The sequence below is a fragment of the Hyla sarda genome, chromosome 13 (genome assembly GCF_029499605.1).
Source record: "Hyla sarda isolate aHylSar1 chromosome 13, aHylSar1.hap1, whole genome shotgun sequence".
In the NCBI taxonomy this organism is placed as follows: Eukaryota; Metazoa; Chordata; class Amphibia; order Anura; family Hylidae; genus Hyla; species Hyla sarda.
The window spans coordinates 48,925,272-48,951,139 of NC_079201.1; the positions used below are offsets into that span (position 1 = coordinate 48,925,272).

At 46.8% G+C, this 25,868-nt stretch overlaps 1 protein-coding gene across 2 annotated transcripts in view; it reads right to left on the reverse strand.

The window, feature by feature from the left end:
* MGAT5B (alpha-1,6-mannosylglycoprotein 6-beta-N-acetylglucosaminyltransferase B) overlaps window positions 1-25,868 on the reverse strand; it is a 142,530-nt gene that overhangs the window by 28,634 nt on the left and 88,028 nt on the right. The window contains exons 13-14 of one of the 2 annotated variants that reach the window (XM_056550471.1): window positions 25,634-25,639; window positions 24,391-24,546 (exon numbers count right to left, since the gene is read on the reverse strand). In XM_056550471.1, the coding sequence (XP_056406446.1) occupies window positions 24,391-24,546; window positions 25,634-25,639 (162 nt within the window). The remainder of the gene's footprint in view (window positions 1-24,390; window positions 24,547-25,633; window positions 25,640-25,868) is intronic. The other variant, XM_056550472.1, reaches the window with a different exon arrangement.

A 25,868-nucleotide genomic window follows, 5' to 3' on the forward strand; every position in this document is an offset into this window, starting at 1 on the left:
TCCTATCATGCACAGCTCCCGGGACGTGACATCATCATTGAGCAGTTAGACAGAAAATTTCAGAAGCTAATAACTATTGGAAGGATTAAGATTTTTTAATAGAAGTAATTTACAAATCTGTTTAACTTTCCGGAGCCAGTTGATATATAAAAAAAAGTTTTTGCCTGGAATACCCCTTTAATTTTTTACTCTGAGTTCTTTTTAGTATTGTGCTATTTCATAAAAGTAAATATTTATGACAGGCTGTTTATAGTAGAGATCTGCAATAGGATAAATATCCCACAGGTCCCGTGGGACCCAATATAAAACTTGGTGGGAGCCACCGATTTTAGTCTTGAGCGGGCGGTCACAGAAAATACAGTAGGTCCCGCAAAATCCTGGGCAGTCCCGCAAACCTCTGAAATGGCACAAGGGGGTAGTGAAATGAAACGAGAGGTAATGAAATTGCACAAAGGGGGTAATGAAATGGCACAGAAGGTAATGGAAGTACACAAGGGGTAATGAGGGGGTAATAAAATGGCACAGGGGTAATGAAATTGCATGGGGGGAGGGGGGAGCGGGCAGAATTGGACACACATGTTGCCGGAGTGTAACACATACACTATCCTGGAGTGGGCGGTCAGAAATTAGGTGGGAGCGGGATTAAGAAAACAGTTCCACACAGGGATCTAGTTTATAGTCGCAGAAGCCAGGGGAAAGGCATAAATAGTAGTCAGGTGTCATTTGTGGCCCTATCACTTTGTTAGTGTATTTAATGTGGCACTGAGTTACTGGGGGCATATTGTGTTCTAATATTATATTTAAGAGTTACAGTATATGTCACTATTATATTCAGGGAGCCGTGTGTGGCAGTATTATATTCAAAGGGCACATTGTGTGGCAGAATTAGATTCAGGTGGCAGTATATTCAGAGGGGCAATGCGTGGCAGTATTATATCCAATGGAGGCAGTGTTTGCCAGTGTTGTATTCAGGGGGGCAGTGTGTAGTAGTATTACATCCGAGGGGGGGGGCAGTGTGTGGCAGTATAATACCCGAGGGGGGCAGTGTGTGACTGCACTGTATTCAAGTTGCAGTGTGCGGCAGTATTAAATCTGAATGGTGCAGTGTGTGGCCGTATTATATTCAGGGGTTGTTATGCCGAGCGCTCCGGGTCCCCCTCTTCCTCCGGAACGCTCGCAGCGTCTTCTGCCCTCCAGCGCTCCGGTCAGCAGCGCTGCTCTGTTGTGCCCCGGCGGGGATGCGATCCGCCTGGCGGGACATGCCCGTCCGCGGATCGCATCCCGTCCCACTCACCTGTCCCGATCTCCTGCTGGGTCCCGATGCGCGCGGCCCCGCTCTCTAGGGCGCGAGCGCGTGCGTCGGGGCACCCAAATTTAAAGGGCCAGCGCACCGCTAATTGGTGCCTGGCCCAATCAGTCTAATTAGCTTCCATCTGTTCCATGTGCATAAAAGTCTGCTTCCCCTTCCGTTCCCTGCCGGATCTTGTTGTTTATGCACTTGAGAAAGCTTTCCTGTGTTTCCCAGTCCTGTGTACCTGACCTTGCTTTTACCATTGACAACGAAACTCTGCCGCCTGCCCTGACCTTCTGCTACGTCCGACCTCGCCTCTGTCTCATCCCTTTGTACCGTGCCTGCCTCAGCTGCCAGGGAGGTTGAGTCGTTACCAGGGGAAACGACCTGGGGGTTACCTGCCGCTGAAAATCCATCCTGCTTTGCAGCGAGCTCTAGTGAAGACCAGTAACCCCTTAGACTCCGTTCCCTTGGTACGGCCCACGTCATCACCTCCCTGACACATGGGATCCACTACCCCTGCATAACCTGCACTCCGGTCCGGATCCTGACAGGGGTCAGTGTAGGCAGTATATAAGAATATTTTTAAGTTCTTTTTACTTTCTGTGGCAATCCTTCTTCTTCCAGTTTAAATGTTGCCAATTTTATTTGTTTTTTAAAGAATGTATCCTTATAATTTTTAACACCTTTCCTCTACCGTCTTGTTTCAGTAGTCGGAATTTTTTTTCTTATAATTTTTTGCATCTCTGTTTTTGTTAACCACATCAGTATTCTCCTTTTTCTAACACGTTTATTCACATTGGATATGTTTCTCTTATAAGATCTATTTAGCATGCTCTTGTGACCTCCCTTTTGTTGGGCCCTGCGCTAGTTCGTAAAGGTAATTGTTTCCTTTGTTAGACTTGCAGATTTCAGTTCCAAGATAGCTAAAGTCCCTCATAATTAAAGCGTCACCTTACTTTGCTGCTCCATCTATTTGTCTTGTTAGTAGGCGTTTCGATTATATTTGGCGTCTTATAACAATCCCTATCAGTAATTTACTGCTCTAACCCCCCTCCCCTTATTTTCACCCATAGACACTGCACATGATAATTTTCCTCAGAATAGGTCTAAGACAGTATTACGTATAAGAAAACCCGTTTTCCCTTTCTTATTTGTATGGTCATTTCTGAACAGACTGTAACGCTGTATATTAACCTAGCCATGTCTCACTTATTCCCCCACTATGTCATAGTCTTCTTCCAACACTAATAGTTCCAGTTCCTTCATCTTATTAAGGGTTTTATTACCCTCACTTTAAACACTCCTCCACCCTTCTGGCCATCTTCTCCCAAAGCACAGCAGCACCCTCCCCATTCATGTGCAGCCTTTCCCTATCACAGAGCCTGTATCTGACAGAAAAGTCAGCCCAGTTATTCCTAAGCCAATACTAAAAAAAACACAGACAAGATGGACAGGAGACTAGACAGGAGAGATACATCAGAAAGCTCATAGCAGCATTGCCGGCGGGCGCATACCAGCCTCCTAGGGCGCACGTGTGCCGGTTCTCAGAGATTTAAAGGGCCTGTGCACCATTGATTGGTGGTTGTCTGGAACTGACCCTATTTAACCCCACACTTCCTCCGATTCCCTGCTGGATCTTTGTGCCCAGTTGCCTTAGAGAAAGCATTCCCTGTGTTATGAGCTATTCCGTGTACCAGTTCTCTTGCCACGTTTTCTGACCACTGTTCCTTGCTGCCAGCCCTGACCTACCTGCCTGTCCTCTACTCTGAGTATGGCTCTTCCTTCTGTGCCTTGCACAGCCGTAGCAGCCTCCTCCTGCTCCAGTGGCTCTTCTGGTGTCTGCAGCTTCCGTGGCTTCCGTTTGCTCCAAGTTACGTCTGTCTCTGCCGACTAAGTTCGATGGGCCCTAAATTGTGCAGGGGTTTTGTGACCCAATGTTCTATGCACTTGGAATTTATGGCTGATCAGTTCCCAACGGAGCTTGCCAAGGTGGCGTTCGTGGTCAGTCTTCTTTCCGGGAAAGCCCTGGACTGGGCCACACAAGCGGACTTCCTGCGAAACGATTCGTCACTCTTGATCAGCTCCACGGAGCTGATGTCCGCTCCCTCCTCCCTTCCTCTCTACCTGTATGTACAGCACGCATGAATAAAACCTGCTTTACTTCAACCTTCAAAACGTGGTGAGTGCAACGATTTTTTTCTATCTTCATTTTTGCATGGATATCTCTCGCTTTTCTCCTCATGAGCACCGCCACGTATCCCAGCAGTCTGGTCCAGCCGGATTTCAAAGACATTCTTTTTTCCAACAATTGTACTGTATTCTTTTCTTTCATTGCAACATAATTTTTTGCATTGGTAGTTACTAACTCTTTTCGCTACTCAGTGCTGGTTGTCCTTTTTTCAATAAGACTCATTACTGTCTTTCCCCGATTGCTGCCAGTGTTCCACCGGTCACCTCATCCCCCAACAATGCCTCCTGCCGAAGAGGCTATACAGGTGGACCATGCCACTTGTCCCAGCAAGAGAGGTCCCGCCAACATGAAGAGAACTTGTGCCTGTATTGTGCCAGCACGGAGCATTTCCTCAGAAATTGTCATCTATGGCCACCACGTTCTGGAAACGCAGGCACCTAGGGCACGTGGGAGAGGTCTCGCTAGGTGTGAATGCTCCCTCTCCTTGACTGACTATGCCAGTTCTATTAATCACCTCTGCAGGAGCTTCATTCCAAACCTCTGCTTTCCTGGATTCTGATTCTACAGGAAATTTTATCAACGCTTCCCTGGTCCACAAGCACTGTCTACCAGTGACACGGCTCGTCAAGCCTTTATACATTTCCTCCATCAATGGTGAATGCTTCAAATACGCGGTGCACTTCCGCACTGAAACACTTTTATTGCAAGTGGGTGCTTTACACAAAGATCAAGTTCTATGTGCTTCCTCATTGAACTTCGGAGCTTCTCCTCGGTCTTCCCTGGCTTCAACGTCACTCCCCGATTCTCGACTGGCAAACTGCTGAAGTAATTCGCTGGGGACCTGTCTGCCAAAACCGCTTTCTGGTGTCTCCACAGCCTAAGTATTCTCTACCTCCTTCATCCATGCCGGGTTAGCCTAATCCTTACCAGGACTTTGCAGACGTGTTCTGCGAGAAACAGGCTGAAAATCTTCCTCCAAACCATCCCTATGACTGCCCGATTGCACTTCTGCCAGGGACTTCGCCTCCTTGGAGAAGAATCTACCCCTTGTCTGTTCCTGAGATGCAAGCCATGTCTCAATACATCAAGGAGAATCTCCAGAAGGGCTTCATCCGGAAGCTCTCCTCCCCTGCCGATGCAGGATTCTTCTTTGTGGAAAAGAAGGACGGGTCTCTCCGACATTGTATTGATTACCGAGGACTTAACAAGATCACAATCAAGAATCGGTACCCCTTACCTTTGATTTCTGAGCTTCTCACCTGCCCCGCTTCTCACCTGCACCACCGTCTTCCTGCTTCCCCCGTTCTCCCTGCTTGCCAGCGTACGCATACTTGCCACCCAAGGCACGCGCCCCGGTTCTCAGAGGTTTAAAGGGCCTGTGCACCATTGATTGGTGCTTGTCTGGAACTGACCCTCTTTAACCCCACCCTTCCTCCTGTTCCCTGCCGGATCTTTGTGCCCAGTTGCCTTAGAGAAAGTGTTCCCTGTGCTATCAGCTATTCAGTGTACCAGTTCTCTTGCCAAGTTTCCTGACCATTGTTTCTTGCCGCCAACCCTGACCTACCTGCCTGTCCCCGACTCTTCGGGGACAGGTACAATTCTTCCTTCTGTGCCTCGCATCACCTCGGCAGTCTTTGTGGACGAGTCGTGCCAGGGGTAGCGACCTGGGAACTGCCTGCCACAACCTGCAGCTCCTTAGACTCTGCTCCCTGGTTCGGCTCACGTCGTCATCCACACAGGTACAGAGGATCCTCACCACCAGCCGTTACAATAGAGGCACAGTTATTTCATGTATGCACCATATTACAGCTCAGTACAATATTCATACAGTGTAGAAAGTTAAAATACTACATCATTAGACATCTGTGGGTTTTATTATAGAACAGCATGCCTCTAATTTCATATCACTGTGTTTTTTTTTTTTATCAATTTGGACAAAATTTTTTTTTTACCATGTTCTGTCATTCTAGAGTTATCCTCCCCTAGAAGCATTACTTGGGTATTACTTGGGTATTACTTAGGGAGAATATATCAGTTGTACATGTGCAGACCAGTGAGAACTCCATGTACCAACCAAAGACTCTGAAGAACACATGATGCCTAATGCTTCTGATCAATTTTTACTTGGTTTACACTGATGTAGGGCTGGGAGCAACAATATCAAACATTACAAATATATACAAGGTTAAAAAAACTATATGCTGTGAAATTAAGTATAGTTGAAACATCAGTGGCTATTTTTTTTGTGCCTAGAAGTTTTATGAAGTTGCTTCAAACACATTTCTTCCACATGATAGCCTATACGATTTCTAAAATACTTATATATCATTTCATTTACCAATAATAACTCCTTATAACAGCAAAATATCCCTAAAGTCTTGGCCACTAGGTGTCTCAATTCCCAGCAAACTGCTATCCACTAGTTGTTGTTAGGGTATGTCTGTCTCTAGTAACCAAAACACCAGGATAGAACACAGGAAGGGGGGCAGGGTTAAGCTACTGCTATGTACAGGAGAAAGAGCAAGCCTGGACTGTGAACCTGCAATCTGTGTGCCTGCCTCACTCCTCCAGAGGATCAACACAGTCCTTAAAAGGCAAATCACAGCTTCTCCTTCACCTAAGCAGCAGTTCAGTGCTTAGTGTAACACCGTTCTTGTTGTGCTGCTATTGTTTATTTAACTTCGGCTGACACAACACCTTGCAAACTCAATGTATTAGTAGCCCTTTCTTGCTTCACAACTCATCTACAGTACTGTACTGTGTAAATCATCCCCCAGTAGAGCTCAGCCCGTACAATGCATTTTCACCATCACTTGTCACCATGTCATCACACAGCAGAGCTATGCTTTAAGCTGTGTTTATGAGCACTATTTACAGTCCTGGATTCTATGCAGTGAGAGAACTAGAAATGTAACTTAATATAAGGGTACGTTCAGACGTACGCAGATTTGATGCGCATGATTTTCTGCTGCAGATTTCAATCTAAACTAAATGACTGAGCACAGCTTCTAATCATAGTTACATAGTTACATAGTTAGTATGGTTGAAAAAAGACATACGTCCATCAAGTCCAACCAAGTCTAACCAGGGACTTAATCTTGTGCATCAAATCTGAGCAGGATTCTGTACATGTGAACATACCCTAAGGGTATGTTCCCACATACGCAGATTTAATGTGCAGGATTTGATGCACAGGATTTTATGCTGCAGATTTCAATGTAAACTAAATGACTGGGCACAACTTCTATTCAGCAGTTATAAGTCCTGCACATCAAAGGCTGGGTTCATGTAACATCCGCACTCCAGCCAGACACGTTGGCCGTGAGCGCTCTGTCATGTCCCCGCTGCCAGCGGAACTGGGATTCGCATTGCGGGACGTGCCCGCATGCTAATCCCAGCCCATCACTCACCTCCCTGTCCTTGCAGCCCCGATGCGCGTGCGCGCACGCACGCCGGAGCTCTCACTCTTAAAGGGCCAGTGCTCATTTAGTCAAGTGTCTACACCTTCACCCTGGTACTTAAATATTAGCTCCTCCTTTGGTTGTCTATTGCCATAGTGAAAGTTCTGTGTCTCTGTTACTGTGTACCTGTTCCTTGCTACCTTCCTACCCTGCACCTGTGTTCCTGCCCTGACCTACTGTCATCTTGCCATGTCTTGCCAGTCTCCTTCTGTGCCACGCCACCTCCCAGCTACCTGTGTGGACGAGTCGTGCCAGGGGTAGTGACCTGGGTGCCACCTGCCACAGCAAGACCATCCCACTTTGCGGCGGGCTCTGGTGAAAACCAGCGGAACCTTAGATTCCGCACCCTGGGACAGCTCACATCATCATCCACACAGGCCCGGAGGATCCACCACCTGCCGTGACCATAACCGTTCCCACCACGTTTTAGGCAATATGGGACCACATATGGCTGGGGGGAGCTAAAACCGGGCGCTCCCGTATCCCTGCCGTATGCGGCCCATATGTTATTTATTTCAATGAGCCGACTGGAGTGAAACGCTGACTAATTTTTTCCCCGTATGCGGTTTTCCCACCGGACCTAAAACCGTGGTAGACTGGTCAGCTCACTTAAATACATTACAGCTCATTGAAAATCCTGCGCATCAAATCTGCACAGAAGACTGTACGAGTGAATAGACCATAAATGTGTATTTTTTATTATTTATGCCTAGCTTCACTGCAGTCATTGTATACAAAGCATTTTAACAGCAATATACAATTCTTAACAGAGTTAAGAATTACACCCTTAACTTCTGCCCAAACTGACATCGGGAACAGACCGACTCCGTTGCGTGCCAGGCGAGACAGTTACCAAGGCAACTGTCCGATGCCCTGCAGGTATCGTGCACATCTTATTCTAATTAATAGTACACATGCACAATACATGCTGGGCATCAGACGGTTGCCCCATGACATCGTGAGGAAGTGAGAGGTGCTGTTTAACCTATTCAAGAAGCCATCTCTATTTGCCTTTTTGCAGCTGCCTCTAAGTGTTTTATTTCTTCCCTAAGGAAACAACAATATGTACAAAGGAAACATACAAAATAAAGGTGAAAAAGGTCTATACTGTGAGGTCTTCCAACTATGTACAGAAAAGGAAACATTACATAGTGAATGGAGATAAAGTTATTATTAATTGTGTAAATTGGTAGAAATGCGATGTGAAATTGGCACCGCCCATCTCAAACCCCGCATCCACCATATTGCGCTCCACTTGCCATCCTTGGAGTGGAGCCCTTATACTGATAAAGCAAGGCCTGTCCATCACTTATCTTAAGCAATCAGGGCAGTGATCGCAGGCTGGAAAATCTCGCTGCAGCTAGCTCCGCCCCTTCTCAACTATGCTTCTCCTGCATATCAATCTCAAAAAGTTGAACGACTAAGGAAGCTAGCCCCGCCCCTTCTCAGCTATGCTCCTAACATATAGAACTCCCGCTAGTAATACGGGACCCGCAGCTCTACGTCCTTGCCAGCAACACGGCCTCATGACCAAACACGGGACCTACGCAAATAGCCTTACAATAGCAGTTACAACCTGTCAATTGGAATTATCAGCAAGTGAATATGATTAACAGGTTACAATACACATTTTTAATGCATGTACTCTGCAATTATATGTTTATAGTAATGATTTAAGAAATCTTATGTTTTTACAGAATATACTGATACGACTTACACGTTTGTGAAATTCCCTAATTGACGTTTCCTTTACCTATACACTCCAAGGGTATTTCATTGTCAGGTTTGTGTGTTACCTGTAAGCGCTTTGTCTGAGAAGGGTCCTTTTCGGGCCCGAAACACATTTTTTAAGTGCTAATAAACCATATTTTAGGACATAAGCTTGTGTTGGAGTCCCTAACCAAGTTGGACCAGCACCAGGAAAGCCTCTATTTTTCTCTGTTGCCATTATTTATCCACCAGACTAGCAAAGCTATCACTGGATCAGCCATGGCTGCAGGTCCCAGGCTATATCTAGATGTCTTCTTAGGTGTTGTGCTCCGAGACTAACCCTACTCGGTAAGTGGATTTTCATTTACCACATTATTGTGAGCAAAACGTACTTCATCAGGGGTGTGTATCGTGTTTTTTTTCTCTTACTTTCTGCTATATCTTATTTATGGGCACTCCTCCCTCACCTCCTCGCCTGAGCTACAAAGTAGTTTTCCATTGACAAGGTTCTGCTGATTCTGCTGCTCTGCTTTATCCTGTGTTTCCTGACCTCTGCCTGTTTTGTGATGCAGTCTCTTGCCTTACCCCTGGTACTTTCCTGACTCTCTTGGTACAGATTTCGGACTGCTGGACTTCACCTCTGCCTGCTATGGAGCTAAAACACCATCTGCACCTGTGCTACTCAGCCAGAGGTAGCTCTAGAGTTTAAGGTGAAACTCAAACATAAGGCCCTCACTGATTAGTAGATGTCACTGCATAGTGTGGGTTGGCAGCACCCCGGGCAAGGCAAAGTGTTGTGTCATCAGTGAATACTTTCTCCACATTTCTGGGATTGATACGGTGACTCCATCAATCTGGAGGTGCAGCTACGTAGACACAGGTATCAACTGGTGCCAAGTCACAAAACAGGTCACTACAGCGGCTCCAGATTTACAGTTCTGTATTAATTTAACCCCTTTTTGCTCTCAAAGATCTCAGAATCTTTAAAATCTACATAAATGTCCTAAACCGACAACAGACAACTGAGATGTCAGTCTGGTGCTGGGTAGTGTAACAGTAGTACTCACCACTGTTTGTCTAGCCAGCAGAGGGCTGTGAGGTGCAGAAGGCACTGCTGCCCTCCCGCTGAAGAACCTTCTCCATCCTGCAGCTTCTCACCTTTGAGCTATATGGACCCCTCCTTTTGATCCTCCCTCAATGGGTGCCCTCTCTGCGCCCCCACATAGACTATCTAGTCTCCCCCATATATGCCCTTCCCCTTCTCTCCCCTTATAATTGCCCTCCTCGCCTTCTTCTCCTCCTGTACCCCTTATAAAGCCACCCTGTCCTCCTGTACCCCCTTAGATACCATACTGTTCCCCCTTATAAAGCAATCCTGTCTCCTCTCCCTTTATATGCCATACTGTACCCCCTTATAAAGCCATCCTGTCCTCTTTTACCTCTTTAAATACCATCCTGTAATCCCTTAGAAAGCCATCCTTTCCTCCTATACCACCTTAAATACCATCATGTACCCCCTTAAGAAGCCACTCATTTAACTTTCTTAGTGGGGACGAGTAAGGCGACAATTAGCCTGTCTAATCTTTACAGACTCTGCTGCTGTGCTACTCCACCCAGCCTTGGCCAGTCCCACCCGTCTGGATTCTCGGGTCCTTTTGCACTAAGGATCTTCTGGCCTGCTTGGCCAGCTGCCACTTTACTGGGACTACTCTCAAGTTTGGCCCAAAGCCAAACCGGTAAGTGGCAGAGCAAGTCCACACCCACGTTTCACAGCTTATTACATGACTGAAACATCCTAATAACAGCTTTATATCCAGTGATCTTTTAGTAGTATTCAAAGATTAACTTAAGCTTACCAATATTAAGTTAGTGCATGCAAATCAACAAAGGTATCTGGCTGCAGACAGTATTGGATCAGGCTTAAACGTATAGCTGAAATCCCTCTACTATTTCTTCTGTGTTCAAAGCACTGAGGCAGTTGCTAGGCAATAGTCTCTTAGTATGACTCACAGAGCAGTGTTTCCCAACCATTTTTGGCTCTGGGCACCCCATGAAAAAAGAAAATCACGGGGCACCCTTACCGAATTTGACGAGCAAAAAAATAAAAAAAAGGAAAGAGGCCGCAATGCACAATATCCAATAGCTATTTATCAGTGGGTATGTAGTTTAAAGTGCTGCTTTATACAGCGTTGTTCCCTGTTCTTCTCCCTCTGGACCTGACCGTCCTGACCATTTCTTTCAGCACCAACTCTTCACCGTTAAACCTGCAAAACAAATCTATTAGGCTCCGCACTTCACCAGCATTAGAGTCCAGATTTCCCTTTTACAAGTGAAGAGAAATACAGGGGCATATAGTTGTAAAGGGGTAACAGAGGGGTGCAGAAAGGTGTACAAGGTAGACAGGTGTCTAGAGGCGTGTACATGGGTGACAGAAGTGTGAACATGGGTGACAGAGGGGTGTAGAGGGTAATAGAGGGGTGTACATGGGCGACAGAGGGGTGTAGAGGAATGTACATGGGTGGCAGAGGGGTGTAGGAGTGTACAAGGGTGGCAGAGGGGTGTACATGGGTGACAGATGGGTGTAGAGGTGTGACAGATGGGTGTAGAAAGGTGTACATGGGAGGCAGAGGGGTGTAGAGGAGTGTACATTGGTGGAAGAGGGGTGTAGAAGAGGGTACATGGGTGGCAGAGGGGTGTAGGTGTGTACATGGGTGGCAGAGGGGTGTAGAGGAGTGTACATGGGTAACAGAGGGGTGTACATGGGTGACATGTCAGAGGTCCAGGTCAGAGGGCTGGACAATGGGGGGTGAACATGGGTGACACAGGGATGGACAGGGATGACAGAGTGGTGGATAGGGGGATGGCCAAGATGGACATCGATAACAGGAGGGTGGACATGGGAGACAGGGGGTCAGAGTGGTGGACAAGGGTGATGAGCGGTTAAAAGAGGGGTGGACCTGAGTGACAGAGAGGGGTGGACTCAGGTGACAGAGGGGTGAATAGGGGAGGTGGAAAAAGGTGACAGAAGTGTAGACTGGGGGTGGTCAGAGGGGTGGACAGGAGGGTGAACATGGGTGACAGGGGGATGGACAGGGGTGACAGAGGGGTGGCCAAGGTGGACATGGATGACAGGAGGGTGGACACAAGAGATATGGGGGTAAACAGGGATGAGAGGAGGGTGGACAAGGATCAAAAGGGGTTAAAAGAGGGGTGAATAGGGGGGTGGACATGGGTGACAGGGGGTAGACTGGGGTGAGGACAGGGGGTGAACATGGGTAACAGGGGGTAGACTGGGGGGTGGACATGGATGACAGGAGGGTGGACATGGGTGAGGGATCGGATGGACATGGGTGAGAGTGGGGGATGGACATGGGTGAGAGGGGGACATGGACATGGGTGAGGGGGGGTGGACATGGGTGAGAGGGGGGTGTGGACATGGTACAGTACCTTAAGCAAGCCCTTTTTTTCCCCCCCATTCCTCTCCGGCAGGGCACCGACTCAGGGCTCTGCAGGGCATCGACTCAGGGCTCCGGCAGGACACTCATACACTGTGCCGTAGGATGGAGGGGGACGCTGGGGCACGGGGCACTACACCGGCCCAGCGCAGCTTCCGCGTTCTTCCCCTCTCTGGCAGGGCACTCATGTGCCAAACAAGGGAGTCGGGCAAAGGTGACTATGTTTTATTTGTTTTTATTTTTTCTGTGGCAAGGTTGTACCTGTCTACCTGCTTGGAGGACCTACCTTATGGGGGGCATCTATCTACCTACATGGGTCATATGGCTACTTACTGGGGATAACTCACTAGAATTCCTGCAGTCTCTCCTCTGTGACTGACATCCTGTAAACTACAAGATTACGTAATTGTCGTCTCCTGGAGAAGAACACCCTTTTCAACCTGCTCTGTTGGGTGGATGTTATGCTAAGATGCCCATCTCCATCACCCAAACCTTTGACTGTGTTTTGTGGTAAAAATGCAGTGGGTTTTTAACCCTTTTGGTGCCACCATGCCTTTAATTACCCTCTAAGGTTTAACAGTTGTTCTCTGTCAAGGATGATTGGGGAAGCCATAGCAACAGTTGTAGCCAATCAGGGTGAGTCAGCCCTTCCTCCACCTTGGTCTGATCAGAAAGGGAAAAACTCAAGTTAGGCAGTGCAATCATCTCACTACTCTCGCTCCAGCCAGAGTAGTGGGAAGACACTTTTTGTGTTCTCCTGCCCCATACCTCAGGGAAGCAGGCCTCAAGCCTAGTCTATAATGATCTGTTCCAGACTAACTGTACACCCCTCACACAGATCCTGCCACCCTGGGTAAAGTCAATTCGTCTAAGCAGTCTCAGTCCAGGCTTTGAGGGTCAATAGCTGTTTGTCTGATGGACCCCACAGCGAAGAAAGGATAAAAGTGTGATGATCCTCCTGGCCACATCTATCCATTGTATCCTCCCTGGCGGTATGCACTAAAATTGTTATGCTGGTTGTGAAGGAGCTAGTTGTTATGGCAGTCTATTTTGTGATCCTCTACCAGAAAGCCACATGGATTTAGTTAGACAAAGGCAAGATGGAGTCTCTTACCTGGTGTCACGATTCGGCTAGCTGGAGGTGGATCCTCTGTGCCAGAGAGGGATTGGCGTGGACCGTGTCGGTGGACCGGTTCTAAGTTGCTACTGGTATTCACCAGAGCCCGCCGCAAAGCGGGATGGTCTTGCAGCGGCGGTAGCAACCAGGTCGTATCCACCGGCAACGGCTCAACCTCTCTGACTGCTGAGATAAGCGCGGTACAAGGGAGTAGACAAGAGCAAGGTCGGACGTAGCAGAAGGTCCGGGCAGGCAGCAAGGATCGTAGTCAGGGGCAACGGCAGGAGGTCTGGAACACAGGCTAGGAACACACAAGGAAACGCTTTCACTGGCACAATGGCAACAAGATCCGGCGAGGGAGTGCAGGGGAAGTGAGGTATAAGTAGGGAGTGCACAGGTGAGGATACTGATTAGGCCTGCTGCGCCAATCAGTGGCGCAGTGGTCCTTTAAATCGCAGAGACCCGGCGCGCGCGCACCCTAAGGAGCGGGGCCGCGCGCGCCGGGACAACACAGACGGGGAACGGGTCAGGTACGGGAGCCGGGATGCGCATCGCGAGCGGGCGCGTCCCGCGTTGCGAATCGCATTCCGGCTGGGAGTAATGTCGCAGCGCGCCCGGTCAGCAGGTCTGACCGGGGCGCTGCGAATGAGAGGACACTGCGAGCGCTCCGGGGAGGAGCGGGGACCCGGAGCGCTCCGCGTAACAGTACCCCCCCCCTTGGGTCTCCCCCTCTTCTTGGAGCCTGAGAACCTGAGGATAAGACTTTTGTCTAGGATGTTGTCCTCAGGTTCCCAAGATCTCTCCTCTGGACCACAATTCTCCCAATCAACCAAGAAGAATTTTTTACCTCTGACTGTCTTGGATGCTAGAATCTCCTTCACCGAGAAGACGTCAGACGAACCGGAAACAGGAGTGGGAGAAACAACTTTGGGAGAGAAGCGGTTAAGGATGAGTGGTTTAAGGAGAGAGACATGGAAGGCATTGGGAATACGGAGAGAAGGAGGAAGAAGGAGTTTGTAAGAGACAGGGTTGATCTGGCACAAGATTTTGAAAGGACCAAGATAGCGTGGTCCCAGTTTATAAGTGGGGACACGAAAGCGGACATACTTAGCGGAGAGCCATACCTTGTCTCCGGGAGCAAAAATGGGGGGAGTTCTTTTTTTATGAGCAAATTTTTTCATCCGGGATGAAGCCTGTAAAAGAGAATTTTGGGTTTCTTTCCAAATGGTGGAAAGATCTCTAGTCACTTCATCAACAGCGGGCAAACCAGAGGGCATGGGAGTGGGGAGGGGGGGAAGAGGGTGACGGCCGTACACCGCGAAGAATGGGGATTTAGCAGAAGATTCGGAGACTCTGAAGTTGTATGAGAATTCGGCCCATGGTAGAAGATCTGCCCAGTCATCCTGGCGGGAGGAAACAAAATGTCGTAAATAGTCACCCAGGACCTGATTAATTCTTTCTACTTGCCCATTGGATTGGGGATGATAAGAAGAAGAGAAGTTTAATTTGATCTTGAGCTGCTTACAGAGGGCCCTCCAGAATTTAGACACAAATTGAACACCTCTATCCGAGACGATATGCGTGGGCAACCCGTGAAGGCGAAAAATGTGTGTAAAAAATTGCTTTGCCAACTGAGGCGCTGAAGGAAGGCCTGGAAGAGGGATAAAATGTGCCATCTTGGAAAATCGATCAACGACCACCCAAACAACTGTGTTTCCACGGGATAAGGGCAAGTCAGTAATAAAGTCCATACCAATCTGTGACCAAGGTTGTTCAGGAAAAGGCAGAGGATGAAGGATACCAGCAGGCTTCTGGCAAGGAGTCTTATCCCGGGCACAGACAGTACAGGCCCGCACAAAATCAACAACATCAGTCTCCAGAGTAGGCCACCAATAAAATCGAGAGATGAGTTGAAAGGATTTTTTGATGCCCGCATGGCCTGCGAGGTGGGAGGAGTGTCCCCACTTGAGAATCCCGAGGCGCTGGCGTGGATAAATGAAGGTCTTCCCTGGAGGAGTTTGTCTGATGGAAGCTGGAGAAGTGGAGATCAGACAGTCCGGAGGAATTATGTGTTGCGGAGAGGCTTCCACTTCAGAGGCATCTGAAGAACGAGAGAGGGCATCGGCCCTAATGTTCTTGTCAGCAGGGCGAAAATGGATTTCAAAGTTAAAACGGGCAAAGAACAACGACCACCTAGCCTGGCGAGGGTTCAGTCGTTGGGCAGACTGGAGATAAGAGAGATTCTTGTGATCAGTGTATATAATAACTGGATATTTGGATCCCTCCAGCAGGTGCCTCCATTCCTCAAGCGCCAATTTTATGGCCAGTAATTCTCGATCACCAATGGAGTAGTTTTTCTCCGCCGGAGAGAAGGTCCTAGAAAAAAAACCACAAGTAACAGCATGCCCGGAAGAATTTCTTTGTAGAAGAACTTTTCCAGCTCCCACTGAGGAGGCATCTTCCTCCAATAAGAAGGGTTTAGATGGGTCAGGTCTGGAGAGTACGGGAGCAGAAGAAAAGGCAGACTTGAGATGTTTAAATGCGTCTTCCGCTTGAGGAGACCAGGACTTAGGATTGGCATTTTTCTTGGTTAGAGCCACGATAGGAGCCACAATAGTAGAAAAGTGTGGAATAAATTGTCTGTAATAATTGGCGAACCCCAAAAAACATTGGATAGCACGGAGTCCGGAGGGGCGTGGCCAATCTAATACGACAGATAGTTTATCTGGGTCCATTTGTAGTCCCTGGCCAGAGACTAAGTATCCTAGGAAAGGAAGAGACTGACATTCAAAGAGACATTTTTCCATTTTGGCATAAAGTTGATTGTCCCGAAGTCTCTGAAGAACCATGCGGACATGCTGGCGGTGTTCTTCCAAGTTGACAGAAAAAATCAGAATATCGTCCAGGTAAACCACAACACAGGTATATAGAAGATCACGAAAAATTTCATTTACAAAGTCTTGGAAGACGACAGGGGCGTTGCAAAGGCCAAAGGGCATGACCAGATATTCAAAGTGTCCATCTCTGGTGTTAAATGCAGTCTTCCATTCGTCCCCCTCCCTGATGCGGATGAGATTATAAGCACCTCTTAAGTCCAGCTTGGTAAAGATGTGGGCGCCTTGTAGGCGGTCAAAGAGTTCCGAGATAAGAGGTAGGGGGTAGCGGTTTTTTACCGTGATTTTATTAAGTCCGCGGTAATCAATGCAAGGGCGTAGGGAGCCATCTTTTTTGGAGACAAAAAAAAATCCAGCTCCGGTAGGAGAGGAGGACTTGCGGATAAACCCCTTTTTTAAGTTCTCCTGGATGTATTCCGACATGGCTTGGGTTTCTGGAGCAGACAGAGGATAGATTCTGCCCCGGGGTGGAATAGTACCCGGGAGGAGGTAAATAGGACAGTCATAAGGCCTGTGAGGAGGCAAAGTTTCTGCTTGTTTCTTGCAAAAAACATCAGCATAGTCCAGATAGGCCTTAGGAAGACCAGATACCGGGGGAACAACAGGGTCTCGACTGTGAGTACTGGGAGCCGGTTTAAGACAGTCCTTGTGGCAAGAAGTACCCCAGTTCTTGATTTCCCCTGTGGTCCAATCAAGGGTTGGGGAATGGCGTTGAAGCCACGGTAATCCAAGAAGAATCTCTGAAGTGCAGTTAGAGACGACCAAAAATTTAATTTTTTTGTGATGGGGTCCGATGCACATTAAGAGAGGTTCCGTGCGGTAACGCACGGTACAGTCCAATCTTTCATTGTTAACAGAGTTGATGTAGAGGGGTCTGGCGAGACCGGTCACCGGGATGTTGAACCTGTTGATGAGAGAGGCCAAAATAAAATTTCCTGCAGATCCGGAATCCAAGAAGGCCATAGCAGAGAAGGAGAAGGTAGAAGAAGACATCCGCACAGGCACAGTAAGACGTGGAGAAGCAGAGTTCACATCAAGAGCTGTCTCACCTTTGTGCGGAGTCAGCGTGCGTCTTTCCTGGCGAGGAGGACGGATAGGACAATCCTTCAAGAAATGTTTGGTACCGGCACAGTACAGGCAAAGGTTCTCCATGCGGCGTCGTGTCCTCTCTTAAGGTGTCAAGCGAGACCGGTCAACTTGCATAGCCTCCACGGCGGGAGGCACAGGAATGGATTGCAGAGGACCAGAGGAGAGAGGAGCCGGGGAGAGAAACCGCCTCGTGCGAACAAAGTCCATTTCCTGGCGGAACTCCTGACGCCTTTCGGAAAAACGCATGTCAATGCGGGTGGCAAGATGAATAAGTTCATGTAGGTTAGCAGGAATTTCTCGTTCGGCCAGCACATCTTTAATGTTACAGGATAGGCCTTTTTTAAAGGTCGCGCAGAGGGCCTCGTTATTCCAGGATAATTCGGAGGCAAGAGTACGGAATTGGATGGCGTATTCGCCAACAGAAGAATTACCCTGGACCAGGTTCAGCAGGGCAGTCTCGGCAGAAGAGGCTCGGGCAGGTTCCTCAAAAACACTTCGAATCTCCATGAAGAAGGAGTGTACAGAGGCAGTGACAGGATCATTGCGGTCCCAGAGCGGTGTGGCCCATGACAGGGCCTTCAGAGACAGAAGGCTGACTACGAAAGCCACCTTAGACCTTTCAGTTGGAAACTGGTCCGACATCATCTCCAAATACAGGGAACATTGCGAAAGAAAACCACGGCAAAACTTAAAGTCCCCATCAAATTTATCCGGCAAGGATAATCGGAGGCTGGAAGCGGCCACTCGCTGCGGAGGAGGTGCAGGAGCTGGCGGAGGAGATGATTGCTGAAGCTGTGGTAGTAGCTGCTGTAGCATCACAGTCAGTTGAGACAGCTGGTGGCCTTGTTGCGCTATCTGTTGCGACTGCTGGGCGACCACCGTCTTGAGGTCGGCGACAACTGGCAGTGGGACCTCAGCGGGATCCATGGCCGGATCTACTGTCACGATTCCGGTGGCTGGAGGTGGATCCTCTGTGCCAGAGAGGGATTGGCGTGGACCGGTTCTAAGTTGCTACTGGTATTCACCAGAGCCCGCCGCAAAGTGGGATGGTCTTGCAGCGGCGGTAGCAACCAGGTCGTATCCACCGGCAACGGCTCAACCTCTCTGACTGCTGAGATAAGCGCGGTACAAGGGAGTAGACAAGAGCAAGGTCAAACGTAGCAGAAGGTCAGGGCAGGCAGCAAGGATCGTAGTCAGGGGCAACGGCAGGAGGTCTGGAACACAGGCTAGGAACACACAAGGAAACGCTTTCACTGGCACAATGGCAACAAGATCCGGCGAGGGAGTGCAGGGGAAGTGAGGTATAAGTAGGGAGTGCACAGGTGAGGATACTGATTAGGCCTGCTGCGCCAATCAGTGGCGCAGTGGTCCTTTAAATCGCAGAGACCCGGCGCGCACGCACCCTAAGGAGCGGGGCTGCACGCGCCGGGACAACACAGACGGGGAACGGGTCAGGTACGGGAGCCGGGATGCTCATCGCGAGCGGGCGCGTCCCGCGTCGCGAATCGCATCCCGGCTGGGAGTAATGTCGCAGCGCGCCCGGTCAGCAGGTCTGACCGGGGTGCTGCGAATGAGAGGACACTGCGAGCGCTCCGGGGAGGAGCGGGGACCCGGAGCGCTCGGCGTAACACCTGGGGTCTCCTAGGCATATTCACAGGGGCCAAAGACCACCTGTGGGCTGGATAAGGGGCGGACACAACATAATAAAAGCCCATTGAAAGGGACCAAGCTCTCGCTTTCTCTTTCGGGCTAGCAACCATCACACCTTCCATTCAACTTCCTGTTTGGGCCTGATCCTGAGACAAAGGATGCCAGCTACTTCCATGCCTGTCTTTGTTGCTTATACTTTCCGTAAAGGTTCCCCGAAGCTAAGTATTTCCCCCGACCTACGATGGCCCCAACATATGATAAAATCGACATACGATGGCCTCTCAGAGGCCATCGCATGTCGATGTCAGCATCGACATACGATGCTTTTTTATGTTGGGGCCATCGCATTAAGTGCTATCCGGCAGCGCAAAATGCTTAAGCTGCTGCCGGATAGCAGCTTAATGTTCCCCGTGTGGTGCGGTAAGTATTACTTACCCCTCCACGATGCTCCGGGGTGCCCTCCGGGTCCAGCGCTGGTCTTCCGGTGTCTTCTCGGCCCTCTCCGATGACGTCAATACGCTGCTGCGCACGTTATCCAATAGGAATGGCGTACACAATGACGTCGCTACACAGGCCCAGTAAGGCCTTGCGGAAGACAGCAGAGGACCGGAGAAGACAGCAGAGGACCGGAGAAGACAGCAGAGGCCTGGAGAAGACAACGGAGGACTGGAGAAGACAGCAGAGGCCCGGGGTCACCATCGGGAGCAGCGGGGACACCATCTCGAGCGGCGAAGACAGGCGAGTACAGCTTCCTATACTTTACATTGCACGAATCCCTCAACATACGATGGATTAGACAAACGATGGCTCGTTTGGAACGAATTACCATCGTATGTTGAGGGACCACTGTATATTCTTTTTTGTTTCATTTATGGTAGTTGTTCCGTTTAAAGGAAAATCCCCCCGCATAGCCAACAGATAGTGTTTCTGCTATAATTGTTGAACATGTGTTACTTACACTGCAGATTTAAGTTTCTAGCTAGTAGTATTTATCGGTTTCTTTTTTCTCTTTTAGTTAGAATGTGTTTAGTTTAATTGTTTATTAAACATCTTTATTTCTGCCAGTATTTGGGTGTTTAGTGTTGATTTGTGCATTGGTTATTAGGATATAACTCTTCCAAAATTCCTAACAAATAGGTTGGTCAGTGGGGTGTTTATGAATGCATTTGGTCTCCAGTAATACTGCTTAGTTAAGTGTCTAATGTACCTGGTCTGTGAATATATTGTATTCACTAGACCCCATGGTGGCAGCCATCTTGTGTCTCAGCCATTGATAACCTCAGATGCATGGTCTGAGGATATTTATCTGGTTGTATAACCTTTGGAGCCAAATCCAATTTTACCCCAAGCCACGAACCACAACAAATGGCGACGAGGATGGGATTTTGCAGGAGTTATGAATATTAATAACCAATTGACCAAATTAACAAATTTTCCTAACAAGTATAATTAATATATGAAACATTTATATTAAGGAATATTTTTCTGATCATTAAGTTAATAGTCTTCAATGGGCTAATTAACTAAAACGGTGATTTGTATGTTGGAAATTGGCAATGTTCTCTAACTAATAACACATATGAATAGATAAGATCTGATAAGAGGGAACATTAAACAAATTCAGGGTCCTCTAGTAACACAACATATTTTGGGGTGTGTCAAAGAGTATCAGTAATCACTATACTGTTCATACAGAATATAAGACTGTTGCTTTTGTGTTCCTTGTTTTAAGGGTAACTTGAATTGCATACATGATAGTTATTTAGTGATTGTCACTGGTAATCAATAGCATTGCTTTTCTAGGTAATGGCTGGTTGTATTGCATACATGATAGTTATTAGACACAGATTGTAAAGCATATAGAAAGTCTCCTGTTGTACTTGTTACAAGATGGTGATTGTACCTTAGTTATGTGTACTTTAACTCTCCACTATATTCTCTAGTGTGGGAGGGCATACACAAGTGTTTGTACGAGATACCCCAGTGTAGCCTGTTTGTGTATGTGTTAGTGATTGTCCTGCCATCAGATACTGTACTTGAGATTCTGTTGTTCAGAATGAGTTTCCTTAGGAAGAAGTTGAGTGCATTGATGGAGGATAGGAGGCCCAAATTTGGGGTTGTACAACATTGGGCTACCACTATGGGCAGATGGAATGCCATAGCGCATGAGCTTACATGTTTTAGTTCACACGTGTATCCAGAGGTGGGAAAAGAAATAGGAGGTATGGCATTAAAGTTGGATTTAGGGGTTTATCCCAAAAAGGAGAGCCGAGCTGCAGCTGAGGTCGGTTAGATTTTTTTACGTGCCCTAAAATGCGTAGTGCCGAGAAATGAGGAACTTGAGAAAGAGTTGCAGACAAAAACACAGAGTATCCTTGTTAGAGATAGGCTGATACGCCTGCTGGAGTCAGAGTTACTGGAATGGGAAAACCAATGTATAGATACTGATGAAAAACTGGCTCAGTCTTATGCTGAGATCCAGGAGCTGAAGAATAAAATTGTTACTAGGACACAATTAGAGACTGGTAGGAAAAGCAAGTTCCCCAAAATGGTATCTGGTCTGGTCTCTTCCCATAATTCACAGCCACATTCCACAGCAGATTAACCCTCTGAAGAAGTCTGTGTTTCATCAAGCGCAAATAAAGGGCGCTAGAGAGTGAGATTGTAGAAGCTCCCAGTGCTGGTTTTGACTTACAGAAATTGAATAGCGACAATGTAAAGTACAAAGCGAATTGGAGCAGATTAGGAGATGTTAGAAGTCTGTCTTTAGCAGTGAAACGTTATAGATCATCTATGAGGGATGACACCAAGAAAGCATATACAGCTAAAATGGTAAAGACTTGTTTTGCATGTGGTGTTGTTGGCCATATTGCTAGATACTGTAAAGCACATGGTAACAAAACTCAAAGTAAATACTGTTCAGCTAAATGTAATAGAGGTTCTCTTAGTGGCCATATGTCCCCAAGTGTCTATTCTACTGGAAACATGACGCAGAGGGAACCAGGTAAATCCAGAAATATACATTCTTCCTTCAAGCAATGTTTTCCAGAGAAACGGCTCAGCTTCCCCAATAAACCTCACTTTTCTATTCCCATGAAAGATGACATTACAAAATACATGTTTCTACAACAGGTTCAAGGTAAGCTGATGGAGTTATGTGCACAGGTACCAATACTCTTACAGAAACCATATAAACAGGCAGAAACTTCCATGCCCCCTGTTGATCAGGCAAAAGTCAACCAAGCTATTCCAGTAAAGGTAGATACTTAGGTATCTACATGTTTAGCAAACGAGAGAAGAGAGACTAACATAGAGTCAAAATTGCCACCTTCCTTTTGCATGTAAATGTTTCACTTGCTTTGTCTTTCACTTGCTGTGTAGTTCATAAGGTTGAAAGAAGACCAAAGTCCATCAAGTTCAACCTATATCCCTAATGAGTCCCTACTGAGTTTATCCAGAGGAAGGCAAAAACCCTCATACTAGAGGTAAAAATTCCTCCCTGACTCCAAATATGGCATCAGAATAAATCCCTGGATCAACATTCTGTCCCTATAAATCTAAAATTCATAACCATGTATCCATAACTATGTAACCTGTAATGCTATTACTCTCCAAAAATGCATCCAGACCCCTTTTGAACTCTTTCACAGAGTTCCCCATAACCACCTCCTCAGGAAGAGAATTCCACAGTCTCACTGCTCTTACAGTAAAGAACTCCCGTCTGTGCTGGTGTAGAAACCTTCTTTCCTCTAAATGTAGAGGATGCCCCCTTGTTATAGATACAGTGCTGGGTATAAATAGATCATGGGAGAGATCTCTGTACTGTCCCCTGATATATTTATACATAGTTATTAGGTCTCCCCTAAGCCTTCTTTTTTCTAAACTAAATAACCCTAATTCTGATAATCTTAGTCCTCCCATTCCCTGTATTACTCTGGTTGCCAGTCTTTGAACCTTCTCCAGCTCCACTATATCTTTCTTGTACACTGGTGCCCAGTACTGTACACAGTATTCTATGTGTGGTCTGACTAGTGATTTGTACAGCGGTAGAATTATTTCCTTGTCGTGGGCATCTATGCCCCTATTGATGCACCCCATGATTTTATTTGCCTTGGCAGCAGCTGCCCGACACTGGTCACTACAGCTAAATTTACTATTAACTAATACTCCCAAGTCCTTTTCCACGTCAGTTGTCCCTAGCGTTCTCCCATTTAATACATAATCCCAGCCTGGATTTTTCTTCCCCATGTGCATTACCTTACATTTATCAGTGTTGAACCGCATCTGCCACTTCCCAGCCCAAACCTCCAACCTATCCAGATCCATTTGTAACAGTGCACTGTCCTCTATAGTGTTTACCGCTTTACAGAGTTTAGTATCATCTGCAAAGATTGCTACTTTACTATTGAACCCCTCTACAAGGTCATTAATGAATATATTAAATAGGACAGGACCCAAGACGGACCCCTGTGGTACCCCACTAGTAACAGTCACCCAATCAGAATAAGTACCATTAATAACCACCCTCTGTTTCCTATCACTGAGCCAATAACTTACCCACTTACACTCATTCTCCCCCAGCCCCATCCTTCTCATTTTATTCACCAACCTTTTATGTGGAACTGTATCAAATACTTTGGAAAAATCCAGATATACGACATCCAGCGATTCCCCCTGGTCTAGTCTGAAGCTCACCTCCTCATAAAAGCTGATCAGGTTAGTCTGACAGGACCGGGCCCTCATAAAGCCATGCTGATATGGTGTCATGCATTTATTTTTATTAAGATACTCCAGAATTGCATCCCTTAGAAAACCCTCAAACAATTTACATACAACGGAGGTCAAACTAACAGGTCTATAATTCCCAGGGTCACCTTTTGATCCTTTTTTAAATATTGGTACCACATTTGCCAGGCGCCAGTCCTGGGGAACAGTCCCTGTTACTATAGAGTCCCTGAATATTAAAAATAGGGGTCTGTCTATCACAGGGGTCTGTCTATGTGCAGCTAAACTTAATTTTCTGTCCACTAGGGCCATACCATAGGCTTACATGTACAAATGACAATACTTTTGTTAGTTTAGGTTGACATTTACAGGAGCCTCCCCAAATTTGTGGGGAAAACAAATTAGTAATTAACTAACCACTTTGAATTTCAAGAGGTGGGGGAGGTTAAGCAAAAGCTAGTACTTTCCACTAGAAGGCAATATGCCTAGAAGGATGGAGGTAACACTCACACTTACAAATTAGTTAGCAATGGTTAGAATAATGCTATCACTTTCTGCCCTTGGGACTCAAAGGAAGTGCAGTAATGAGACTTCACCGTCTCTGTCTTGGCATAGAGACTGAATTAGAATTCATTGCAGCAATTAAATGGGACTCAAGATGGCAACCCATGCATACACAAAGAAAACTATACCTTATTATTTAATAACAACCCTTCCTGCACTAAGATAGTAAAAGAATATTTCAGAGTGCGGACTTCCAAACCTCAGCTGACAGCTATTCTTCCCAATGCCTGTGTGGCTCACCTTGGCCTTTTTAAGCAACTGCTGTAGATCCTGCTGTGGCAGCAAACCGTGGTTTTTAACAAAGGCAGGAACTTCAGGGGGCCTCTGGGTCTCAAAGTAAACAGTCCCATGCACTTCCATGTGCTTGTGTAGTACTGCCAGGAACTTTTCTTTACCCTAGAAAAAGGGAATGCCACATTAAATCAAGGGGTCAGTACAGTCAGCGCATATGTAAGGCAAAATAAATATCTTTTGGACGCTAAATATTTTATTTAGTCTAATAAACAAAAACATCAGGGCTTATTGTAAGTGATTTTGCATGGAAAATTTACTTGTTCACCACAGGGAAATAAAGATGTAAATTGTTACGGACTTACCTGTCCCAAGTCCAGTACTGCTTCAGATTTCCCTATTGGCCTAGCCAATTGGGATGCGGGAGTGCCGGGCCAATCATCCACTGCACTGGCACACACATCTCTGGGTAGTGGGAGATTTTAATGGTCATCTGGTGCTGTCAGCTGCCCGTGATTGTGGTTCACACTCTTCACTCACAATATATTTCCTGTGCCTTATTACCTGTGTTCTGACTCAATGTGACCTGACCTTTGCTTGTATTTTGACTTCCCTGTTTCCTGCTGATATTGTACTATGCTACACTCCTTGTTTCACCTTTGCTTGCAGTGAGTTTGGTTCTGTTTATATACTGCTCTGCCTTCTTAGTTCTGGCTTGTCCCTGTTCAACCCCTTGTCTGTAAATGAGGTACCTTTTTAAGCCCATGTGTTGACCTGGCCTGTTTGACCTCCCTTGATGTCCCATGCACATAGCTTGGTGTAGGGACCCTCACCCAGTTGGAGGATTGCCAAGTAGGTTATAACAGTGGTTGGGGGGAGTTCAGGTCTGCACTGCTTTCTTTCTGACATGACCTCCACAGATCTCTAGAAAGGAGGTTAATTGTTCCCTAAGCAAATGGAGAACAATTGATCTCAAATGGAGAACAATTGTTCGTGGATCAATTGGGGTTCCATCAGTTGGACCCCTACTGTGGATAGAAGATAGCTTTTGATCTTGAGATAACCACTTTATTAGATGACTCCTCTTCGACTCACTTTCTATCTGCTGTTTTATATATCTCTACATAGCTATTACACATAGCCTTTTCACACACTAGTTATCAACCTGAACATCCAGATATTATTGTCAACATTCTAATGTAAGACAGATAAATGGCTATAAGAGATGAGGTATGTAGATATACATTCATACCTGCAACTGTGCAATGTCGTCAGGGAAGAATATATAGGAGAAAAAGAAAGGGGTGTAAGTCACTCATGAAATTGGCATTTTTTGAAAAAAGGGATCAACTTTTTTATGAAGAGTGATTTTCTTAGAAATGAAGAAATAAGTCAAATGGAGCCAAAGTACAGAACCGTTTTGATACTAAGTTTTTGGTAGACCAAAAAAAAAATTTCATCTGCCGTTCTTTAGTATGCAGCAATGT